At 41.6% G+C, this 23,196-nt stretch overlaps 1 protein-coding gene across 1 annotated transcript in view; it reads left to right on the top strand.

The window, feature by feature from the left end:
• The window catches only part of MERTK (MER proto-oncogene, tyrosine kinase), a gene marked incomplete at its 5' end in the record, with an annotated part of 110,165 nt that overhangs the window by 57,252 nt on the left and 29,717 nt on the right, over nucleotides 1-23,196 (top strand). Inside the window, 2 exons of the mRNA XM_082852133.1 lie at nucleotides 6,557-6,708; nucleotides 20,218-20,371. Of these exons, the coding sequence (XP_082708259.1) occupies nucleotides 6,557-6,708; nucleotides 20,218-20,371 (306 nt within the window). The remainder of the gene's footprint in view (nucleotides 1-6,556; nucleotides 6,709-20,217; nucleotides 20,372-23,196) is intronic.

Below are 23,196 nucleotides of genomic sequence, written 5' to 3'. Positions count from 1 at the left end.
GTACTCGAGAATGTGTATTCTGCTCTTATTAGATGGAGTGTTCTATAAATGTCACCTTGGTCAAGTTAGTTGACAGTGTTTCTTAAATTGTATTCATATTGATTTTAATGCCTCCTTTTTCTATCAGTTATTTAGCCGGGTGCATTGAAATCTGTAGTTATAACTGTGAATTTATCTATTTCTATTTGTAGTTCTAGCAGTTCACATGTTTTGAAGTTCTGGTATTTTGTGCATAACTGTGTAATATTACTATGCTCTCCTAATACATTGGCCACTTTATCATTATGAAATTATTTTCTTTATCTTTGGTAATATATTCTGTGAAATCTATTTTATCGATATTAATAATAGCCATTTTACTCTTTCTTTTGATTCCATGGTGTATCTTTTATTTAACTCACTTGTATCTTTATATTCAACGGGTATTTCATGCAGGCAGTACTTTACTTCACAATCCTTGCCTTTAAATTGGGGTATTTAATCCATTAAAATGTAATGATATCATTCATATGGGTAGGTTTACATCTGTCTTCTAGTTGTTCTGTCTGTAATTTGTTCCCCTTCTTTTGGGTTCATTGAATGTTTTTATTCTATTTTATCTCCTTTTTGACTCTTAGCCATAACTCTTTTTTTCTGTTCTTTCAATGGTTGCTTTAGGGTTTATAGTCTACAGGTCTAACTTATTACCATATGCCTTCAAGGGATGTTATACCACCTCAGGTATAGTGTAGGAACCTTAACATAGTATACTTTCATTCTTCTTTTGATATCTCCAGATATTCATGCTATTGTTGTCACTCACTTTACTTTTACATATGTTATAAACCCACACTAGATTGTTATTATTTTTGTTCAGAGAGTCATAATCTTTTAGAGTGATTTATATAATTATAAAAAAACCTATATTTACCCACTTGGTATTTACCCAAATGGTAGTTACCATTTCTAATGTTATTCAGTTTTTTGGTGTAAATCTGTACATATTTCCATGTGGTATTATTTTCCTTCTTCCTAAAGGATTCTTCATTACTTCTTGTAGTGGGAATCTTGGTGAGGAATTCAGCTTCTGTATGTCTGAAAGAAATCTGTATTTTACCTTTGAGGGGTTTCTTTGGACTTCATTTTGTAAGATATTTTTATTAGGTGTAGAGTTCTAGGTTACTCCACTGTCTTCTTGCTTGCGTTGTTTCTGATAACAAACCTGTGGTAATTCTTAATTTATTCCTCTGTGTATAATGTGTCTTATGTCTCTGGTTTTCCTTTTGTATTTGATTTGGAGCAATTTAATTATGATGTGCCTTGGTGTAATTTTCTTTATATCCCTTGGGCTTGGGGTTCATTGAACTTCTGAGGTCTGCGTGTCTATAGTTTGCATCACATTTGGAAAATGTTGGCCATTGCTTCTTCAAATATTTTTTTCTGTTCCCGCCTCTCCGCTCCTTTGAGGACTCCAGTTACCCGTGTATCATATCACTTGAAGTTATCCATAATTCACTGATGCTATTGCTTTTTTCCCTGCTTTTCTCCTTGTGTTTTATTTTGGGTAGTTTCTATTACTGTGTCTTCAAATTCACTAATCTTTTCTTGTGCAGTATCTAATCTGCCATTAATTCTATCTAGTGTATATTTCAACTCTTCACATTGTAATTTTTGGGTTTTTTTTTGTATCTTTCCTGTCTCTACTTAACTTTTGGACCATATGGAATACAGTTATAATAACTGTTTTAATGTCCTTGTCTGCTAATTCTAACATCAGTCTTATTTCTGGAGTGGTTTTGATTGATTCATTTATATTCCTTGTGGAGAGTACTTTCCAATTTTTCTACATGTCTGGTAATCTTTGGTTGGATTCCTGACATTGTGAATTTTACTTTGTTGAGTGCTAGATATTTTTGTATTCTTATAAATAGTGAGCTTTGTTTGGGGTCACAGTTAAGCTAATGGGAAAAGACTGATCCTTTTGGACATTGCTTTTAGTATTTGTTAGGCTGGACCAGAGCAGTGCTTCATCTAGGGTCAACTATTACCCACTATTGAGACAAAACCATTATGTGTACTCTACCCAGTGCTCCTTGAATCATTAGATTTTCCAGGCTGATTGATGGGAACAGGCACTATTCCTGGCCCTGAGTGAGGCCCAGCCACTCTTATCTTTCATTTTTTCATGTGGTTCTTTTCCTGTCTGCCTCCAGAGTCATCCTAGTGACTCCTTTGCCGTCTCCTGGGCGTTTGTCTTTCTTGGTTTACTGTCTCTCATTCTCATGGAGCACATTCTCAATTAGCTCTAGAGAGAATATATATATAAATAAAAACTGTGGGACCTTGCATGTCTGTTTGTCATACTGGATTGGTAATTTTTCCTAATAGAGAATTTTAGGTTGGAAATGATTTTCCCTCAAACTTTTAAAAGTATTTCTGCATTGTTTTTTAGCTTCATATGTCATTGTAGAGAATTTTGATAACTTGAGTTTTCTAGGTGAACTGTTTTTTAGTTTTAATTTTTCTTTAATATCTTTTCTCTTTAATCATGGTGCTGTAATGAGCTGTGATGTGGAATTTGTTTCATTCATCATCATAGGCATTCAATCTAGGAATGCAAATGCTTTGGTTTTGAGACTTTTTCTTATACATTTTTTCCTTTCAAAATGTTCTTCTATTTTTCTTTCCAGATAACTGTATTAGACATTTGTTGAAACTCTTTTCATTGCTTCCTCAATCTTTTTTTACCTCAAATTGGCCTTCTTTTTAAAATTTTTATTCTACTCTTCTTTTGGAGATTTACTCTTATCTTCTAATTCTTCTGTTGAATACTTTATTGAAATTGGCAATGTCATATATAAGAATAATTTTATTTTTCATTGACAGTTTTTTCCAGTTCTCAATTATGAGAGCCTTTTCTTATCTTTGACTATGTTCATTATTGGGTTTGTTTGTTTGTGTTTTAGTTTTCTCTAGTTCCCTGCATTGTCTCTGCCTCCTCTGAGTGCTCTGTCCTGTGTTTTGTTCTGGTCTCTGACATTCATGAAGGAAGCCTCCCCAGCCTCTTCTGATCTTCCACTGTCTCTCCTATTGAAGAGTGAAGAGCCAGCGATTGATGGGAAGCTCTGTGAGCATGGGTGGGGCTTGTAGGCTTCACTGTCAGGTGATTGGCTAGCGACCTAAGTGTTTTAGTTTGGATACCCCCAAGTGTCAATACTGGCTTTCTTTCCCCCGGAGCCACTTACTTCCTCTAGAATTGAGTCTCCTGTCTGCTGCCTCAGGAATATGAACACAGCTGCTGATGCTCTAAGATCAGGTGGGGAGGAGCCAGAGGTGGAGTCCCCCTCAGTCAATGTATGAACTTCCTCTTATTTCCCTAGTTGTCAGCCCCTCATCGTGCCTCCATTCTACTGGTGCCCCAAGTCCAGTAGCTTTTCAGTTCAGAGAATAAAGCATCCTGTCTCCTGTGGGAATTTGAGGGATACCTGCCAGCTGTGTGTGGGAATAGGTTAGAGGGATCTCGAGGGCTACTTCCTGATCAAACTTTCAACCTTCCAGTTTTACTCCCCACTCTGGTCCCTTGGCCCTCTGCTTCTGAGCCTCTCTGTGGTTCTTTAGGGAGAATCAGTTTACTGAGTTAATGACACCTTCTTCCTCTGCTTTTCAGCTTTCATATGTATGTTGGCATTTCTCTTCCACTGTTGACTCCTCTGTACCCTGTGAGTTTATACTGTTTTAAATTTCTTATTGTCATCATAGAGGGATTTTAGGAGGGAGTAGACATAAAGACATGTTGAGTCAGCCATGTTTCCCTGTAAATTGTACTGTGGGACTCGTTTCATAGGTACAGCTTTAGCTATATATTTCCTAAGCTGAAATTTGCTCTAACTTCATTATTACTGCTCCTGGAATCAGCAGAGACAAAGAGGTTATAGTGCCCTTTTGTTTCCCTTTCAGATATATCAGAAATATACAATTTAATCTCCCGTAAATAAAAATACAACAACAGTTTGGTGTATATTATTGCATATTTACTCTTCCTATATGTAAAATACTTATTTTTTAATTTCTAAAATGGATCATTGATACGTACCTTTTTGCAGTTTTATTCACTCCCCCCACCATTAGATATTCTTTCATATCAATTTACATGGTCTCTCAAATTCTTTTCAGTGTGGGGTAGTGAGTAATCCATTGGAAAATTATCAGAATTTATTATATCGTAATTATTGACTGAACATTACATTTATTCCTTTCTGTCACTGTTACGCTTCAATGAATATAACACTACCTACAGCAGAATTTTTCTAGATTAAATTCGTGGAAAGAAAATATTGGTCAGGAGGCATATGTTTTTCGGTTTTAATAGCTACAGTCACGTTCTTCCCGCCCCAAAAAAGAATGTAGTTGTGATCTTGACTTGTTTCCCAAATTATTTTGTACACATACTGTACCCACATACATACTTTTCCTAAAAAGCGCGTTAACGTTTATTATCCTTGTATGTAGACATTTTGACATAAAGTGCTTATGTGGCTTGTGTAGAATTTACTATAAACCAGAGAGTGAAAACCAGCGCTAAATTCTAGTTCGTCACCTAACCCAGCAAATAGTATTTGACCCTCTGATCTTCATTCATGAGGTGTCTTACACACACGCACACACGCACACACACGCACGCACGCACACATACACATACATATTTAAATTTATTCACTAATTAGCTCTGTTCAGATCATTAGTAACCTGGCTCTGGTCTTTAAAACGTGGCTTCCTTCTGAGATCAGCAGTGTTCTCTGCCTTGTACAGCTCAAATGACACAGAGCTGATCCCCAGCTGGCCTTCTTGGCCTATAGCTGCACAGGTGTCTACTGGAGAAGCCTCTTGGAGTTGTGTGTGTTTTGCTTCCCCAAGAGGAGTCCGTGAGCTCTACCTACCTCCTTCCCTGTCTTCCACTTCTTTGTTGTTTTAGTTTGGAAAGGGCTTACTTTTTTTTTTTTTTAATTTTATTTATTTTTGGCTGTGTTGGGTCTTCATTTCTGTGCAAGGGCTTTCTCTAGATGTAGCGAGCAGGAGCCACTCTTCATCGCGGTGCGCGGGCCTCTCACTATCACAGCCTCTCTTGTTGCGGAGCACAGGCTCCGGACGCGCAGGCTCAGTAGTTGTGGCTCATGGGCCCAGTTGCTCCACAGCATGTGGGATCTTCCCGGACCAGGGCTCAACCCACATCCCCTGCATTGGCAGGCAGACTCTCAACCACTGCGCCACCAGGGAAGCCCAGGGCTTACTTTTTAAAAAAACTTTCATTGAAGTAGAGTTGATTTACAATGTTGTGTTAGTTTCAGGTGTACAGCAAAGTGATTCAGTTATATATTCTTCTTCAGATTCTTTTCCATTATAGTTTATTACAAGATATTGAATATAGTTCCCTGTGCTATACAGTAGGTCCTTGTTGTTTATCTATATTGTATATAGTAGTTTGTGTCTGTTAATCCCAAACTCCTAACTTATCCCTCCCCACTCCTTTCCCCTTTGATAACCATGTTTGTTTTCTGTCTGTGAGTCTGTTTCTGTTTTATAAATAAGTTCATTTGTATCATTTTTTAAGATTCCACATATAAGTGATATCATATGATATTAGTCTTTATCTGTCTGACTTCACTTAGTATGATCATCTCTAGGTCCATAGCGCTTGTGTGAGTGTGTGTGGCCTTTTTTTTTTGCTCCTTTCCCTTGCGGTATGCGGGCCTCTCACTGTTGTGGCCTCTCCCACTGTGGAGCGCAGGCTCCGGACCCACAGGCTCAGCGGCCATGGCTCACGGGCCCAGCCGCTCCGCGGCATGTGGGATCTTCCCGGACCAGTGCACGAACCTGTGTCCCCTGCATCGGCAGGCGGACTCTCAACCACTGTGCCACCAGGGAAGCCCTGTGTGTGGCCTTTTTAAGAGAATTTTATTTGAGTGGTTCTTACAAAGATTGTTGCAATATGAAAGTCATTTGTTTGATAGAAATATCAAGCTGTCTTGTCAAACACACTAAAGTAACCCAAAAATATATTTCAGAGCTCACAGAGCCTAAAAGGAGCAAAGATTATATGCAACAAGACAAAACTATTTCTGCATTTCCTATTTCTTGCTCGGACTGCCTTGCCTACCAGCCTGCCACTAAACATCTTGAGGAAATGCAGGGATCATTTTGTTTGGAATCTTAGACACAAAGCTTACTTTTCTAAACTCATGATATCTTAATGGTCCTCGATTGAAAAGAAGGTGAAAGTCCACTTTTTTTTTTTTAATGTGACATTGAAGAGATTTTATCACGAAGGAAGCGTTGGAAAATGAGAAGAACTAACATTTTCTGAGTGCCTACAATGAACTAGACACTGTGCTAAGTGCTTACATATAATAGCTTAATAAATCTTCATAGAAATGTATGAAAGTCCACTATTAATCTCAGCCTCATTTGAGTGCTTTCTGTAGAAAATTAAAAAAACAAACGTACAAAAACCAAGAAGAGAATGACTCTCTATGTGCCTTTCTTCGTACTTCCTCATCCTTCTCTCCTTTCTCTTTTGTAGCCCCGTCAGTAGCACCTCTGAATGTCACTATGTTTCTGAATGAGTCTAGCAACAAGGTGGATGTCAAATGGATCAAGCCTCCGATTAAGCGGCAGGATGGGGAGCTGGTGGGCTACCGGATCTCTCACGTGTGGCAGAATGCAGAGACGTCTGTAAGTCTGAACTTTAACAGAGTGCACTTGTCTTCTTGGATCTGCTGATTTAATACTGCTTTAGGATCTCGCCTTTTGTCGTGAAAAGGCCTGATATTATTGGGTTAGGCAAGGCACCTTTCAGCGGGAGATAAACAATGTAGTAAAAATTAGAAGTGCCTGAAAAGTTACAAAATTCCAAGAAATCTTTGGGGCTTTCCTCACTCACTCTTCGTCCATTCATTTATTTCATTAGTCAATGTGAATAGAACTCATCCTCTGTTGCCACCTGATTCTTGCCTTCAGGGAACTTAGGCTCTTTGAAGAAGACAGTGTGAACTACTGAGAGGGGTTACCGGGCTTAGCAGTCCTGCAATTCATAACCTCTTGAAAATTCCAGAAGATGATTGTCAGGGAAGCCCCCCAGCCTCGTAGTGGATGGCAAGAGTAACTGGACCCCGAAAGAGAGGGTCGAGCAGGCTAGCAGGTGGATTGGCACAGCCCTGTAGGACGTACTGTATAGCACAGCTTTGTTAGACGTGACTCCAGTCAATCCCAGAGGGCCATCTGATTTTGATTGCCGAGAGGTCTAAAGATGGTGGGAACATCTGACCCAAGACAGAAGTGGTGAGGGGGACAGCTGACTGTGGTTAGGTGGGCAGCTCCCAGACAGGCCCCTTTCCCACTTGAGAAGGGAAGAGGGTTGAGGTGACACTGACTTCTCATGACACAGAGGATCTGTAGAAGAGCAGATGCACTGGCTTTATCCTCAGGACTGTCTCTTCTTTACCGCCATTGGGGAAAGCATGCTTTGTTGTTTTGTGTTGTGTTGTTGTTCTGTGTTGTTACAGTCCTCCTTGATCTAACCCTGGTAATAGGTCAGACCTCAGCATCCTTGTGGCATCTGTAGGGAGCATCACAGGACAGTTACAATTTCTTGGCACGAGAGAGGAAAGGGGTGAACAGCTGCACTGACGGATGACGTCCAGGCTTTGTGTCGGTCACTTTTAACCTCATGTCACCCAGCTTTTACCAAAACTGCTGTCTTCCAAAAGAACAATTTGAATTTATTTTTTTTCTTTTCCTGCCTCAGTTTACCTATCAGGAAGCAGACTGTCGGAAGCAGTAGTGATGGAAAAGGAAGAGAGCTTAGAAATCCATGGTTTGTTCTGCCTTATAGTAGAATGATAAAAGGATGCTACTTGTACCAGTCGAAACCCTGCTTAAGAGAGTTGCAGCTATGAGATAAAAAGTCTCTCTCTTCCTGGTCTTTTGTCTCAGAGCATTTTGCAAGGGGCCTGTTGATCACATTTGCACACTGTCGAGTCAGGGGAATCAAATGCCTCTGTTGGAGAATGGCTCCTGATTACAATACTACATTCTTAGTAGAGATACATGAAGGTCCAGCGATTGCATTCTGATTCAGTAGGAACTTTGGTTGGCGGAAGATAATGATTCTTAGCAGACACTTGAGCGATATAGGAACAAAGCAGTTTCTTTGAAGAGCTGCAGGTCATCCTTTCTCCTTCTCCCCTGGTGTGGGTGAAAGATACTTCTTTAGGGGGGACCCCTGAAGCAGAGGCGCGCTGAAGGGCAGGAGTGATGAAAGCCTTACAAGTGACATGACGTGGCCAAGGAGCCTCACACACAAGTGCCATTAACACCCAGCCTTGCATTCTCTCTGCCCTTTGTTCAGAAGGCCCCCCTCTGTAGTGAGAACAATACCGCCACAGTTAGGGCTGTGACCTTTCCAGTCATTACCTCCTTGGAGATGCTAGATCATCCCAGCAGGAAGGTCATTTGCATTGTACTCATGCTGTCCTCTGTGCATCACGACAGCCCTGTGACAACAGAAGACTTAGTGGCTGACTTTACTTTGGGTAACATTCTCTGAGGCCGCTAAGCTCCCAGCTCACCAGCTGCAGCTGGAGACAAATAAGAACACTGAAGAGAAGCTCAGCCCTTCCAAAGGGAAGCTTGAAATGACCTCTGTACCCATCACTTCGGTTCCCTAAACTCCCTTCTTTTCCGAAGGGCAAGAGTTAGACACAACTTCCTCTCGAAATCGTCCTTTCATTTTCATTTGAAAACTGTTACTAGGGACATCTCTGGTGGTCCAGCATTTAAGACTCCACGCTCCCAATGCAGGGGGGCCTGGGTTTGATCCCTACTCAAGGAACTAGATCCCACACACAGCAACTAAGACCCAGTGCAGCCAAATAGATAAAAATAAAATAAATATTTTTTGAAAAGATAGAAAACCGTTACTAAAACTACATCTTCTTTATGTAAGGTGATGAAATTGGATATTTTTGGAAGATATTCTTATTTATTACTCTGATAAGGGAGGGGTTTTTTGTATGGAATTTCAGAACATTCTTGAAGTAGTCTTTGGGTGGGCTATTACAGTTTGCTGGAAATTTAGTTTTCAAAATTTGTACCTTCAGTATCCTACAACTGTTGTGTCACTTTCAGACTAAGAAACTCCTGGTATTTACTGTATGGACATTTACTGTATCTTGATGAAGCCATCGATGTTTTTTGCTCTCTTTTTCTTGCTGTCCCTTGCCTTCCAAATCAAAGCTTAAAATACAAAGGTCAGGATCAAGTAAAATCTGTTCTCCTTGAAGCTGGAGCTGTGCCTTGCCCATCTTTGTACCATCTGAACACAGGACCTTAAACTTGCTTTGTAGGCATTTATGGCACTATGAACTTGGTGTATGGACCTGACTGACATCTAAACCAGCAGGAGAATTTCTCTGTCTGAATGGGACAGTCTTTTGATGAGTGTGGACTGGTATGTCTTGTCCCATTCCCATAAAGTGTCAGTAGACCTGTGAGAATTCAGTGAGCAGATAAGTTTATAAAATACTGCGTATTATACCCCCTTCTGGAAGACCCACAGTGTATACTGGCAAGTTCAAGGTTCTCCAGTGTTCTGCAATAAATAAATCTGTTTACCTTTGACCGAGATTTGCCCGAACCTTAGACAGAGACTCATTTTTATACGTGTCATTCTTGTAGAGCTCATTGTTTTGGGATTGGGGCTCTAATGCTGGTTTAACTGTGTTTGGAAAGGGTGGAGATCTTTGATCAGAAGGAAGTTTCATAGCCGATTATGATGGGCCAAGAGACATGACATGTAGAACCAGCTTATTTAAAGACACAGGGAAGCCACAGTGCCCTCAAGGCTTCCTTCCTTGGGCCCAGACCCCTGCCTCCTAGCAAGCAGCATGCCTGGAGGGTAGATGTGCCCACCGCTTCTTCCCTTTCCTCATTTCTCCCTCTCACTCACTGTCACAGGAGGGCAGAGCATGCGAGCTAGTGTCATTTTAAGGTAAAAAGAACAGGTGAGGTTCTTGTGAGACAGGCCAGACCGGGGTCTGAAATACTTCTGAAACCCAAGGATCCTTCAAGGATGGTACCTTTTGCCTGGAAGAGAAAGCTACAATGAAGAGCAGCTCTATGGATGGGTCAAATAAAATTCTTGGTTTGGGAACTAGACAGCCTTGATTATTTTCTCCAATGCACCAAGTCTTGAAAGATACTACTCGCTCAGTTCTATCCTAGAGCCTTACAGTTATAGGGAAAGAAGATCAAAATACAGCACCTTACAGGTGCTATAGGAATGTAGGAATAATAATAACCATCATCAGTTACTTACAGTGTTGATTACTTACAGACCCTGTGCCAAGTGTTTTCCATAAAAGGCCTCATTTAACCCTTACAAAAACACTGTGAGAAAGATACTATTTTCTCAATTTTCATTTGAGGAAACTGAAACTCAGAAGCATTGAGTAACTTACCCAGAGTCACACAGCTTAGAATTGCAGCATTGAAATAAGAACCCAGGTCTCACTGACTCCAAAGCCAGTGCTTTTCACAGCCCCACTACTCTTCTCCAGATGCCCTTGGCTTTCTTCACAGTACAGTGTTTCTTGTTCAAATTCCACAGCACGGCCTCTTAGCAGAAAGAAGTGAAAACAGGACAGGTTTCAAGAGTAAGATGTGAGGGTTTTACACTGATGATTGTGCACTTGAAGCCCTTTTGAACAAGTTTGTTGTCGCATGGGGTAGTTCTTTTCCTATTGAAGGTTACTGTTCTTTGAGTTAATAAAATGGACCATATTCTTCTTTTTTTTTTTTAGCCTAAGTAATTTGATTTATTTATTTTTGAATTTTATTTTATTTTTTAATACAGCAGATTCTTATTAGTTATCTATTTTATACATATTAGTGTAAATGTCAATCCCAATCTCCCAATTCATCACACCACCAGCACCACCCCGCTTTCGCCCCCTTGGTGTCCATACATTTGTTCTCTACATCTGTGCCTCTATTTCTGCCTTGCAATCTGGTTCATCTGTACCGTTTTTCTTGATTCCACATATATGTGTTAATATGTGTTAATATACGATATTTGTTTTTCTCTTTCTGACTTACTTCACTCTGTATGACACTCTCTAGGTCCAACCACATCTCTACAATGGAACCAATTTCGTTCCTTTTTATAGCTGAGTAATATTCCATTGTATATATGTACCACATCTTCTTTATCCATTCGTCTGTCGATGGGCATTTAGGTTGCTTCCATGACCTGGCTATTGTAAATAGTGCTGCAGTGAACATTGGGGTGCATGTGTCTTTTTGAATTATGGTTTTCTCTGGGTATATGCCCAGTAGTGGAATTGCTGGGTCATATGGTAATTCTATTTTTTAGGTTTTTAAGGAACCTCCATACTGCTCTCCGTAGTGGCTGTATCAATTTACATTCCCACCAACAGTGTAAGAGGGTTCCCTTTCCTCCACACCCTCTCCAGCATGTATTGTTTGTAGATTTTCTGATGATGCCCATTCTAACCAGTGTGAGGTGATACCTCATTGTAGTTTTGATTTGCATTTCTCTAATAATTAGTGGTGTTGAGCAGCTTGTCCTGTGCTTCTTGGCCATCTGTATGTCTTCTTTGGAGAAATGTCTGTTTAGCTCTTCTGCCCATTTTTAGATTGGGTTGTTTGTTTTTGTAATATTGAGCTGCATGTGCTGTTATATTTTGGAGATTAATCCTTTGTCCCTTGATTCGTTTGCAAATATTTTCTCCCATTCTGAGGGTTATCTTTTCGTCTTGTTTATAGTTTCCTTTGCTGTGCAAAAGATTTTAAGTTTCATTAGGTCCCATTTGTTTATTTTTGGTTTTATTTCCATTACTCTGGGAGGTGGGTCAAAAGAGATCTTGCTGTGATTTATGTCAAAGAGTGATCTTCCTATGTTTTCCTCTAAGAGTTTTGTAGTGTCCGGTCTTACATTTAGGTCTTTAATCTACTTTGAGTTTATTTTTGTGTATGGTGTTAGGGAGTGTTCTGATTTCATTCTTTTACATGTAGCTGTCCAGTTTTCCCAGCATCACTTATTGAAGAGACTGTCTTTTCTCCATTTTGTATCCTTGCCTCCTTTGTCATAGATTAGTTGACCAGAGGTGTGTGGGTTTATCTCTGGGCTTTCTATCCTGTTCCATTGATCTATATTTATGTTTTTGTGCCAGTACCATGGTATCTTGATTACTATAGCTTTGTAGTGTAGTCTGAAGTCAAGGAGTCTGATTCCTCCAGCTCCGTTTTTTTCTCTCAAGATTGCTTTGACTATTTGCGGTCTTTTGTATCTCCATACAAATTTTAAGATCTTTTGTTCTAGTTCTGTAAAAAATGCCATTGGTAATTTAATAGGGATTGCATTGAATTGCAGATTGCTTTGGGTAGTGTAGTCATCTTCACAATATTGATTCTTCCAATCCAAGAACATGGTATATCTCTCCATCTGTTTCTGTCATCTCTGATTTCTTTCATCAGTGTCTTATAGTTTCCTGAGTACAGGTATTTTTCTTCCTTAGGTAGGTTTATTCCTAGGTACTTTATTCTTTTTCTTGCAATGGTGAAGGAGATTGTTTCCTTAATTTCTCTTTCTGATCTTTTGTTGTTAGTGTAGAGGAATGCAAGAGATTTCTGTGCATTCATTTTGTATCCTGCAACTTTACGAAATTCATTGATTAGCTCTAGTAGTTTTCTGGTGGCATCTTTAGTATATATCGTGTCATCTGCAAACAGTGACAGTATTACTTCTTCTTTTCCAATTTGTATTCCTTTTATTTCTTTTTCTTCTCTGAATGCCATGGCTAGGACTTCCAAAACTATGTTGAATAATAGTGGCGAGAGTGGACATCCTTGTCTTGTTCCTAATCTTAGAGTAATTGCTTTCAGTTTTTCACCATTGAGAATGATGTTTGCTGTGGGTTTGTTGTATATGGCCTTTATTATGTTGAGGTAGGTTCCCTCGATGCCCACTTTCTGGAGAGTTTTTATCATAAATGGGTGTTGAATTTTGTCAAAAGCTTTTCCTGCATCTATTGAGATTATCATATGTTTTTTATTTCTCAATTTGTTAATATGGTGTATCACATTGATTGCTTTGTGTGTATTGAAGAATCCTTGAATCCCTGGGATAAATCCCACTTGATCATGGTGTATGATCCTTTTAATGTGTTGTTGGATTCTGTTTGCTAGTATTTTGTTGAGGATTTTTGCATCTATATTCATCAGTGATATTGGTCTGTAATTTTCTATTTTTTGTGGTATCTTTGTCTGCTTTTGGTATCAGGGTGATGGTGGCCTCATAGAATGAGTTTGGGAGTGTTCCTTCCTCTGCAACTTTTTGGAAGAGCTTGAGAAGGATGTGTGTTAGCTCTTCTCTAAATGTTTGATAGAATTCACCTGTGAAGCCATCTGGTCCTGGACTTTTGTTTTTTGGGAGATTTTTAATCACAGTTTCAACGTAATTACGTGTGATTGGTCTGTTCGTATGTTCTACTTCTTCCCGGTTCAGTCTTGGAAAGTTATACCTTTCTAAGAATTTGTCCGTTTCTTCCAGGTTGTCCATTTTATTGGCAGAGTGTTGCTTGTAGTAGTCTCTTATGATGCTTTGTATTTCTGCGGTGTCTGTTGTAACTTCTCCTTTTTCATTTCTAATTTTATTGAGTTGGGTCCTCTCCCTCTTTTTCTTGATGAGTCTGGCAAAAGCTTTATCAATTTTGTTTATCTCCTCAAAGAACCAGCTTTTAGTTTTATTGATCTTTGCTATTGTTTTCTTTGTTTCTATTTCATTTATTTCTCCTCTGATCTTTATGATTTCTTACCTTCTACTAACTTTGGGTTTTGTTTGTTCTTCTTCCTCTAGTTCCTTTAGGTGTAAGGTTAGATTGTTTATTTGAGATTTTTCTTGTTTCTTGAGGTAGGATTGTATTGCTATAAACTTCCCTGTTAGAACTGCTTTTGCTGCATCCCATAGGTTTTGGATCATCGTGTTTTCATTGTCATTTCTCTCTAGGTATTTTTTGATTTCCTCTTTGATTTCTTCAGTGATCTCGTGGTTAGTTAGTAACGTATTGTTTAGCCTCCATGTGTTTGTTTTTTACGTTTTTTTTCCCCTGTAATTGATTTCTAATCTCATAGCGTTGTGGTCAGAAAAGATGCTTGATGTGATTTCAATTTCCTTAAATTTACCGAGGCTTGATTTGTGGCCCAGAATGTGATCAATACTGGAGAATATTCCATGTGCACTTGAGAAGAAAGTGTATTCTGCTGCTTTTGGATGGAATGTCCTATAAATATCAGTTAAATCTCTCTGGTCTATTGTGTCATTTAAAGCTTGTGTTTCCTTACTAATTTTCTGTCTGGATGATCTGTCCATTGGTGTAAGTGAGCTGTTAAGTTCCCCCACTATTATTGTGTTACTGTTGATTTCCTCTTTTATAGCTGTTGGCATTTGCCTTATGTATTGAGGTGCTCCTATGTTGGGTACATATATATTTATAATTGTTATATCTTGTAGGATTGATCCCTTGATCTTTACGTAGTGTCCTTCCTTGTCTTTTTTTTTTTAATTTATTTATTTTATTTTTGGCTGCATTGGGTCTTCATTGTAGTGCGCGGGCTTTCTCTAGTTGTGGCAAGCAGGGGCTACTCTTCGTTGCGGTGCACGGGCTTCTCAGTGCAGTGGCTTCTCTTGTTGCGGAGCACAGATTCTGGGTATGCGGGCTTCAGTAGTTGTGGTGCACAGGCTCAGTAGTTGTGGCTCACGGGCTCTAGAGTGCAGGCTCAGTAGTTGTGGCGCACGGGCTTAGTTGCTCCGTGGCTTGTGGGATCTTCCCAGACCAGGGCTCGAACCTGTGTCCCCTGCTTTGGCAGGCGGATTCTTAACCACTGCACCACCAGGGAAACCCCTTCCTTGTCTCTTGTAACATTCTTTATTTTAAAGTCTATTTCATTTGATATGAGTATTGCTACTCCAGCTTTCTTTTGATTTCCATTTGCATGGAATATCTTTCTCCATCCCTTCACTTTCAGTCTGTATGTGTGCCTAGGTCTGAAGTGGGTCTCTTGTAGACAGCATATATATGGGTCTTGTTTTTGCATCCATTCAGCAAGCCTGTATGTTTTAGTTGGAGTAGTTCATCCATTCACATTTAAGGTAATTATCGATATGTATGTTCCTATTACTATTTTCTTAATTGTTTTGGGTTTGCTTTTTGTAGGTCCTTTTCTTCTCTTGTGTTTCCCACTTATAGAACTTCGTTTAGCATTTGTTGTAGAGCTGGTTTGATGGTGCTGAATTCTCTTAGCTTTTGCTTATCTGTAAAGCTTTTGATTTCTCTGTCAAATCTGAATGACATCCTTGCCTGGTAGAGTAATCTTGGTTGTAGGTTCTTCCCTTTCATCACTTTAAATATATCGTGCCACTGCCTTCTGGCTTGTAGAGTTTCTGCTGAGAAATCAGCTGTTAACATTATGGGAGTTTCCTTGTATGTTACTTGTCCTTTTTCCCTTGTTGCTTTTAATATTTTTTCTTTGTCTTTAATTTTTGTCAGTTTGATTACTGTGTGTCTCGTGTTTCTGTTTGGGTTTATCCTGCCTGGGACTCTCTGTGCTTCCTGGACTTGGGTGGCTGTTTCCTTTCCCATGTTAAGGAAGTTTTTGACTATAATCTCTTCAAATATTTTCTCTCTCTCTCCTCCTTCTGGGACCCCTATAATGTGAACGTTGGTGTGTTTAATGTTGTCCCAGAGGTCTCTTAGGCTGTCTTCATTTCTTTTCATTCTTTTTTCTTTATTCTGTTCCACGGCAGTGAATTCCACCATTCTGTCTTTCAGGTCACTTATCCGTTCTTCTGCCTCAGTTATTCTGCTACTGATTCCTTCTAGTGTATTATTCATTTCAGTTATTGTACTGTTCATCTCTCTTTGTTTATTCTTTAATTCTTCTAGGTCTTTGTTAAACATTTCTTGCATCTTCTCGATTTTTGCCTCCATCCTTTTTCCAAGGTCCCAGATCATCTTCACTATCATTATTTTGAATTCTTTTTCTGGAAGGTTGACTTGATTTAGTTGTTTTTCTGGGGTTTTATCTTGTTCCTTCATCCGGTACATAGTCCTCTGCCTTTTCATTTTGTCTATCTTTCTGTGAATGTGGTTTTCATTCTACAGGCTGCAGGATTGTAGTTCTTCTTGCTTTTGCTGTCTGCCCTCTGGTGCGTGAGGCTATCGAAGAGGCTTGTGCAAGCTTCCTGATGGGAGGGACTGGTGGTGGGTATAGCTGGGTGTTGCTCTGGTGGGCAGAGCTCAGTAAAACTTTAATCTGCTTGTCTTCTGATGGGTGGGGCTGAGTTCCCTCCCTGTTGGTTGTTTGGCCTGAGGTGGCCCAGCACTGGAGGCTACAGGCTCTTTGGTGGGGCTAATGGCGGACTCCGGGAGGGCTCATGCCAAGGAGTACTTCCCAGAACTTCTGCTGCCAGTGTCCTTGTCCCCGTGGTGAGCCACAGCCACCCGCCCGCCTCTGCAGGAGACCCTCCGGCACTAGCAGGTAGGTCTGGTTCAGTCTCCTATGGGGTCACTGCTCCTTCCCCCTGGGTCCTGGTGTGCACACTGCTTTGTGTGTGCCCTCCAAGATTGGAGTCTCTGTTTCCCCCAGTCCTGTCTAAGTCCTGCAGTCAAATTCCGCTCGCCTTCAAAGTCTGATTCTCTAGGAATTTCTCCTCCTGTTGCCAGACCCCCAGGTTGGGAAGCCTGGCATGGGGCTCAGAACCTTCACTCCAGTGGGTGGACTTCTGTGGTATAATTGTTCTCCAATCTGTGAGTCACCCATCCAGCGGTTATGGGATTTGATTTATAGTGATTGCACCCCTCCTACCATCTCATTGCGGCTTCTCCTTTGTTTTTGGTTGTGGGGTATCTTTTTTGGTGAGTTCCAGTGTCTTCCTGTCAATGATTGTTCAGCAGTTAGTTGTGATTCTCGTGCTCTCGCAAGAGGGAGTGGGAGCACGTTCTTCTCCTCCACCATCTTGAACCAGTCTCCCCCTGAGTAATTTTGAAATGGGCCATATTCTTTTTTCTTTTTTGGCTGTGCTGCATGGCTGCAGGATCTTAGTTCACCAACGAGGGATTGAACCCAGGCCCTCGACAGTGAAAGCGCAGAGTCCCAACCACTGGACCGCCAGGGAATTACTTATATTTTTAATTACAGTTACAAATTATGGGGTTGTGACTTCTTAAAGAGTTGAAGATATTAAGGTCTTTTTGATAAGTGAAAACAAATATCTAATTGCCCTGACCAACACTGAAGCCACACAATGAGAAAAAAGAAACTGTGTTTCCAAAGATGTGCTATTACTTTCCCCAACAGGCAAGGTCCGTATGTTTTCTGTGTAAGTAAAGCTGTAGTCAAACTGATTTCATTACCTGACAATGCCTTTAGGTTTTGAGTTCTTAGAGTTATGGGCCTGTGTTGGTGTAATTGAAAGCTCACTAAATGAGAAATGTGCAGCTGACCCATGACCTGTGTCCTGTGGCCAGACCACATTGTGCCAATGAGATGACCCCTCCTTCGGCGGTCTGCACCCTGACAGCAAGAGAGATAACACACGGGGGTGAGCGGGGGGCTCCTACAGCTGTCTGAAATTAGAAGGATCTCTGCCACCTTTCAAGATCAAAACTAGAATACTTGGGGATATGGATGTGCTCACACCTTTCTTTACGTATTTGGCATCAAAACAGTATGAATAAATTACATCAATTTTTAACATTGGAAATCATGTTTAAATTATATTTGAGATTACTGTTTAAGGATATTCTTGGAGAAAATTGGACACCTACACTAAGTGTTTATCATTTATCTTTCTAATCACTACTTCAACATTGATTACAATTCCACCCCTAAAGTGGGATGATTTTTTATGTATTTCCAAAATGGATTCCCAGTGAGCGGTGGCTGGCATCATTTCCATGCTTCAAGATTCAGGATAGGACTTCCCTGGTGGCGCAGTGGTTAAGAATCCACCTTAACCAGGAGACACGGGTTTGATCCCTGCTCTGGGAAGATCCCACGTGCCGCGGAGCAACTAAGCCCCTGCGCCACAACTACTGAGCCTGTGCTCTAGAGCCCGTGAGCCACAACTATTGAGCCCATGTGCCACAACTACTGAAGCCCGTGCGCCTAGAGCCCGTGCTCGCAACAAGAGAAGCCAACGCAATGAGAAACCTGCGCACTGCAACGAGGAGTAGCCCCCGCTCCCCGCAACTAGAGAACGCCCGCGCGCAGCAACGAAGACCCAACGCAGCCAAAAATAAATAAATAAATAAATAATTTTGTAAAATTAATTAGTTAATTAAATTTTAAAAAGATTCAGGATAATGCCAACTGTGATGGTGGCCATTGTGACTCTTGGATAACCTTTGCTCTGGGTCAGGCACTGTTTCAAGCACTTCACAGATTAACTCCTTAAATTTATTAACTCAAAGAGTAGGAGGTGGAAATTAAAAAGTAACTCCTCTGGGTTTTCATAGGGAGTTATAGGCCCTATGGGAGTAGGTGTTATCAACTGCTTTTATGTTCATTTCCAAAAGGATAATTTTGGTTTTGTTAGGATTTCTCTTCTTCTTGGGATTGAGTTCTTTCAAAACTATGTGTGTCCCCTTATTTTAAGACAGTTTTTCTCATAAACAAGGTATCGTGTTTGAATCTTTGCAGACAAAATGTGTGACACCAGGAGCAGGCCCCACGTTCCTTGTCAGGCATGAAGTCTTTTGTACTTTGAAGAGCTGTTAGGTTTTAAGCTGTGGGGTATATGCACTATTTCTCAGCTGCCCGTCACGGTCCCATGACTGTGAGGGCTTTGACAATGAAGTTACTCTACTTGATGATTTTCTGTTCTTCCCAAATTATACAGAGAATGACCAACGAACACATAATCAAAACTGGGTTAGCCATACAGAAAATGCTTTTTGATATATCAGAAAAAATGACTAATTTGTCTACCTAATTAACAAAAAATCTGTGGCAAATCTTTTAGGCACTGAGTCCGATGGGGTTAAAAAACCAAAAAAAAAAAAAAATTAAGACCATAGTTTTCCCTTTCATCCCTTGTCTGGGGACGTTTCTAGGTCCCGATGGTCACTGCCTGTTTAGATTATAAACAGGCTCCAGGTGGCTGACCCAGGTGTCCCCACTGGTCACGAGTGATGGGACTGCCCTCTCCATAAGGGCTGACCTGGTTCCACCCAGCACCATTGGGAGAAGTGACCAGCATGAGTGACCAGGGGAGGAAGTTACCACCCACACCAGGCCCCTGCTCTCCATTGCTGATCCATGATATCTGTGCTCCATGTGTGATATCTCTCTGTGAAAACAAATCTCCCTAATTCAGAATTAAAGACATGTTCCTAGTGCTACATTTCAGCCTTCACCAACCCTGTGGTTCCTATTTGAAAAGCCAATCCCAAATGCAAAATTAGTTTCCCGCACCAGAGAACACCATGATAGTCAAGGTTTGGAACCAAAGGGGAAAGTATTTTTTCCCCTGGTTATTTTTTCAAAAATCTCCCCCATCCCCCATGTTTTAATGGGTCAAGTTGTGCAGCGATGGCTTTAAAACAAAATAAGTAAAGCCAGAGTTTTGAAAACGGAGCACACTGTGTGTTTGTCGCTGGAAGAAAAAGTGTCAGTGCCCTTCCAAATGTAGACTGTAGTCACAACTCTTAGAATTGCAAGGAGCACGAGCCCACTTGTGCTGGTTCGGGGAAGCTGGCAGGGGGTCAATGTCAAGGTTCAGTGCAGCTCCTGGGCAGTGTTCTCTGGGGGTTCTGAGGGCGGGAGTGTCGAGGAGACAGTCTTGCTTTTGCCTTCGGGTGCATCTGCCACATATTCCCTTTCTTCCAGAGGTTTCTTCACTGACCTCTCTAAGTACCATGTTCGCACGACCCTAGTAGGCCCAGATCCCCAAGGCCTGAGGGTGCTGCCAGCCTGTCCTGCATCGCTGCCCGCCTATTGGCTCTCTTGGCTGTGGCCTGAGTGAGGCAGGGATGCTGTGGGAACACAGCCGCTGCCCCTGGGATGTGGGTGGGGCAGCTTCCCTCGGAAGAACTTCCCTCGGACGACAAGGCCCCTGGTGCCTCAGTATCTCCTTTCCTTTCCTTTCCTCTCTGTCCCCAGAAAGAGCTCTCAGAAGAAGTCGGCCAGAACGACAGTCTCGCTCGGCTTTCTGTTCAAGTCCACAACGCCTCGTGCACCGTGAGGATTGCAGCCGTCACCAGAGGGGGAGTCGGGCCCTTCAGTGACCCAGTGAAAATATTTGTCCCCGCACGCGGTGAGCGCTGGTGCCCGACTGACTGACGGAACATCAGTCCGGGCAACACACAGGTGGCCAGAGAGTAGCCTGTGGCCTGGACGGCTTGTTTAAGAATGAAACGTAAAGACCAAAAGGAAATTTCGCAGGGATGAGGGTAGTTGATCGCTGATCACAGAGCTGTCGGTACCCTTGAGTCTTCCCACGACTGTTACTCTCCAGTGTAATAACTTCCTAGGAAGATTCATCCCTTTCAGAGCCCAGAATTTGACTGGACTTAATGAATTTAGGTGTTTTGGTTTTGCTTTTAACTTTTATGAGAGTATAGTTGATTTACAATGTTGTGTTAGCTTCAGGTGTACAGCAAGGTCAGTCAGTTATACATGTACATATATCCACTCTTTTTGAGATTCTTTTCCCACATAGCTCATTACAGAGCATTGAGTAGAGTTCCCTGTGCTATACGGTAGGTCCTTATTAGTTAGCTATTTTATATGTAGTGTTGAATTTGTTTAAATGCATCCATACTTCATGACTGAAGTTTGGGTGGGCAACGTGGCTAATCCTCAGCTCCCTATGATTGGCACCGTTTCTCTGTTTGCTTTAAGCGGTTCAGGTTGCTCAGTTATTAGCCATTCAAACCTTAGGTAACATGCTTTGTGATTCATTGGTACAGAACAAGAAGCGTTTCCTATAGAAGCCATCTTTACACGGCGCTGGGCTCGCTCAGCTAAATGCCCATCCCTGCGTTCTGGTTTCTGCTTGTTGTTGGAGTGGCCTTAAGCAAGGTGACGCCGTGGTGCCCCAAGTGGCCCAAATGCTGTGTTTGCTTCTGTAGACCAGGGCAGCCGCCTTCGTTCTGACTCTGACCTGCCCTAGGTTGTTTGCTAATGAACTGCTACCATAAACTCTACGCAGACATCTATATGGGTATGATTTGTGCATTTACAAGTTCTTGCCAAATATATAGCCTTTGTAGCCGTAGCAGACAGGACTTGAGAACAGACCATTGAGTCCCCCTATGTCTGTCCCAGTGACCCTCAAATATGTTCTCCCTTTTAGTGCCAAATTAGATCCATATTACAGCTCCTACAGCACATAAGCCCAGTCCCAAGGGAACATTAGTAACAGGTGTTGGAGACGCAAGGCATGCCTACCTGGCAGAAATTCAGGGACAATGAGATTCTGATTCTAGAGGCACAGGTTAAAAATCAGAGTTTAACACAGACACAGAAAACAAACTTATGGTTACCAAAGGGGAAAGGGGGTGGGGGAGGGATAAATTAGGAGTTTGGGATTAGCAAATACAAACTAGTACATATAAAATAGATAAACAATTAGGTCCTACTGTGTAGCCCAGGGAACTATATTCAATATATTGTAACAAACCATAATGGAAAAGAATATGAAAAAGAATATATATAGTATACACACACACACACACACACACACACACACACACACACACAGACATATAACTGAATCACTTTGCTGTACACCAGAAACTAACACAGCATTGTAAATCAACTATACTTCATTTGTTTTTTCCCCACACCTTGTGGCATGTGGGATCTAGGATCTTAGTTCCCTGACCAGGGATCGAACCCACGGCCTCTGCAGTGGAAGCACAGAGTCTTAACCACTGGACTGCCAGGGAAGTCCTGTTCTTCAATTTTTTTAAAAAAAGTCAGGGTTTAAGATGACAGAGCTTGGGCTTCCCTGGTGGCGCAGTGGTTGAGAGTCCGCCTGCCGATGCAGGGGACACGGGTTCGTGCCCCGGTCCGGGAAGATCCCACATGCCGCGGAGCGGCTGGGCTCGTGAGCCATGGCCGCTGAGCCTGCGCGTCCAGAGCCTGTGCTCCGCAACGGGAGAGGCCACAACAGTGAGAGGCCCACGTACCACCAAAAAAAAAAAAAAAAAAAAAAAAAGATGACAGAGCTTTCATCTTCATTCATAATAAACTGTCCAAAACTGTAAAAAGCTTTGCTGTTCTGGCAGTCCTGGTTTTGCATGGTTCCTGTCTGCATACATTTCAGTTACCACAGTTTAGTGACATCACACCTGTTCCCCAACAATATGGTTCAAATTTAAGGTGCCAGCACATGTTAACTGTGAGTAGTTGTATAAACTTCACCACCAGCTCTTCAGTGCACAGATCACTCCATAAATAACAGGGGCATCTTGGTTGTGACCAGTTGGGTCACTTCTTTCAAAGTCTGTCTGTGGTTGGTCACCATGCTTTCCTTATTCCGTTCACATGCATCTAACAGGCATAGAGCTGTGTTACTTCCTTGTCTCGCAGGGGCGAACCCACATGACATTTCACAGAAGCAGATAATTGAGAGACGGAGCTGGTGAACAAAGATGAAAATGTAGAGAAGAAAGAAAAAGTGATAGTGTTGGAAGTGGAATTTGAATTGAATGTGTGTGGAATTACGAAAGAAGTAGTTGACTGTGGGCACGTTGACGCTGCTGCCATTTGGTCCATGAGATGTGCAGCCAGGGAACTCAGTGAAGGTGGACTTACCCACATGAGTGAACTGGTTGTGCTAAAAAGGAGAAAGATGTCCCAGAGGGAGTTACACTGGCCACGGTCTTCACATGTGTGTCAGGGGCCCCGAAGCTGATGTACTGAATTGAGAATACGCAGATTGTGGCCCACTGAATGAGGAGCGCACACCACCCCCATGGGGTGGGTAGATAGTTCCCTCAGCCTCTGAGCTGCCACTTTGGGGAAGTGAAAACCCTGGGGTCATTTTGATTGTGCAGTTTCAATACACCCACACAAAGGAAGCAGAGTCACAAGATCTATTACAGATCCCAGATGCGGGTGTGGGGTGAGGAG

The sequence above is a fragment of the Leucopleurus acutus genome (genome assembly GCF_964270905.1).
Source record: "Leucopleurus acutus genome assembly, chromosome: 12".
Lineage (NCBI taxonomy): Eukaryota > Metazoa > Chordata > Mammalia > Artiodactyla > Delphinidae > Leucopleurus > Leucopleurus acutus.
This window is presented reverse-complemented; position numbering and strand designations above follow the sequence as displayed.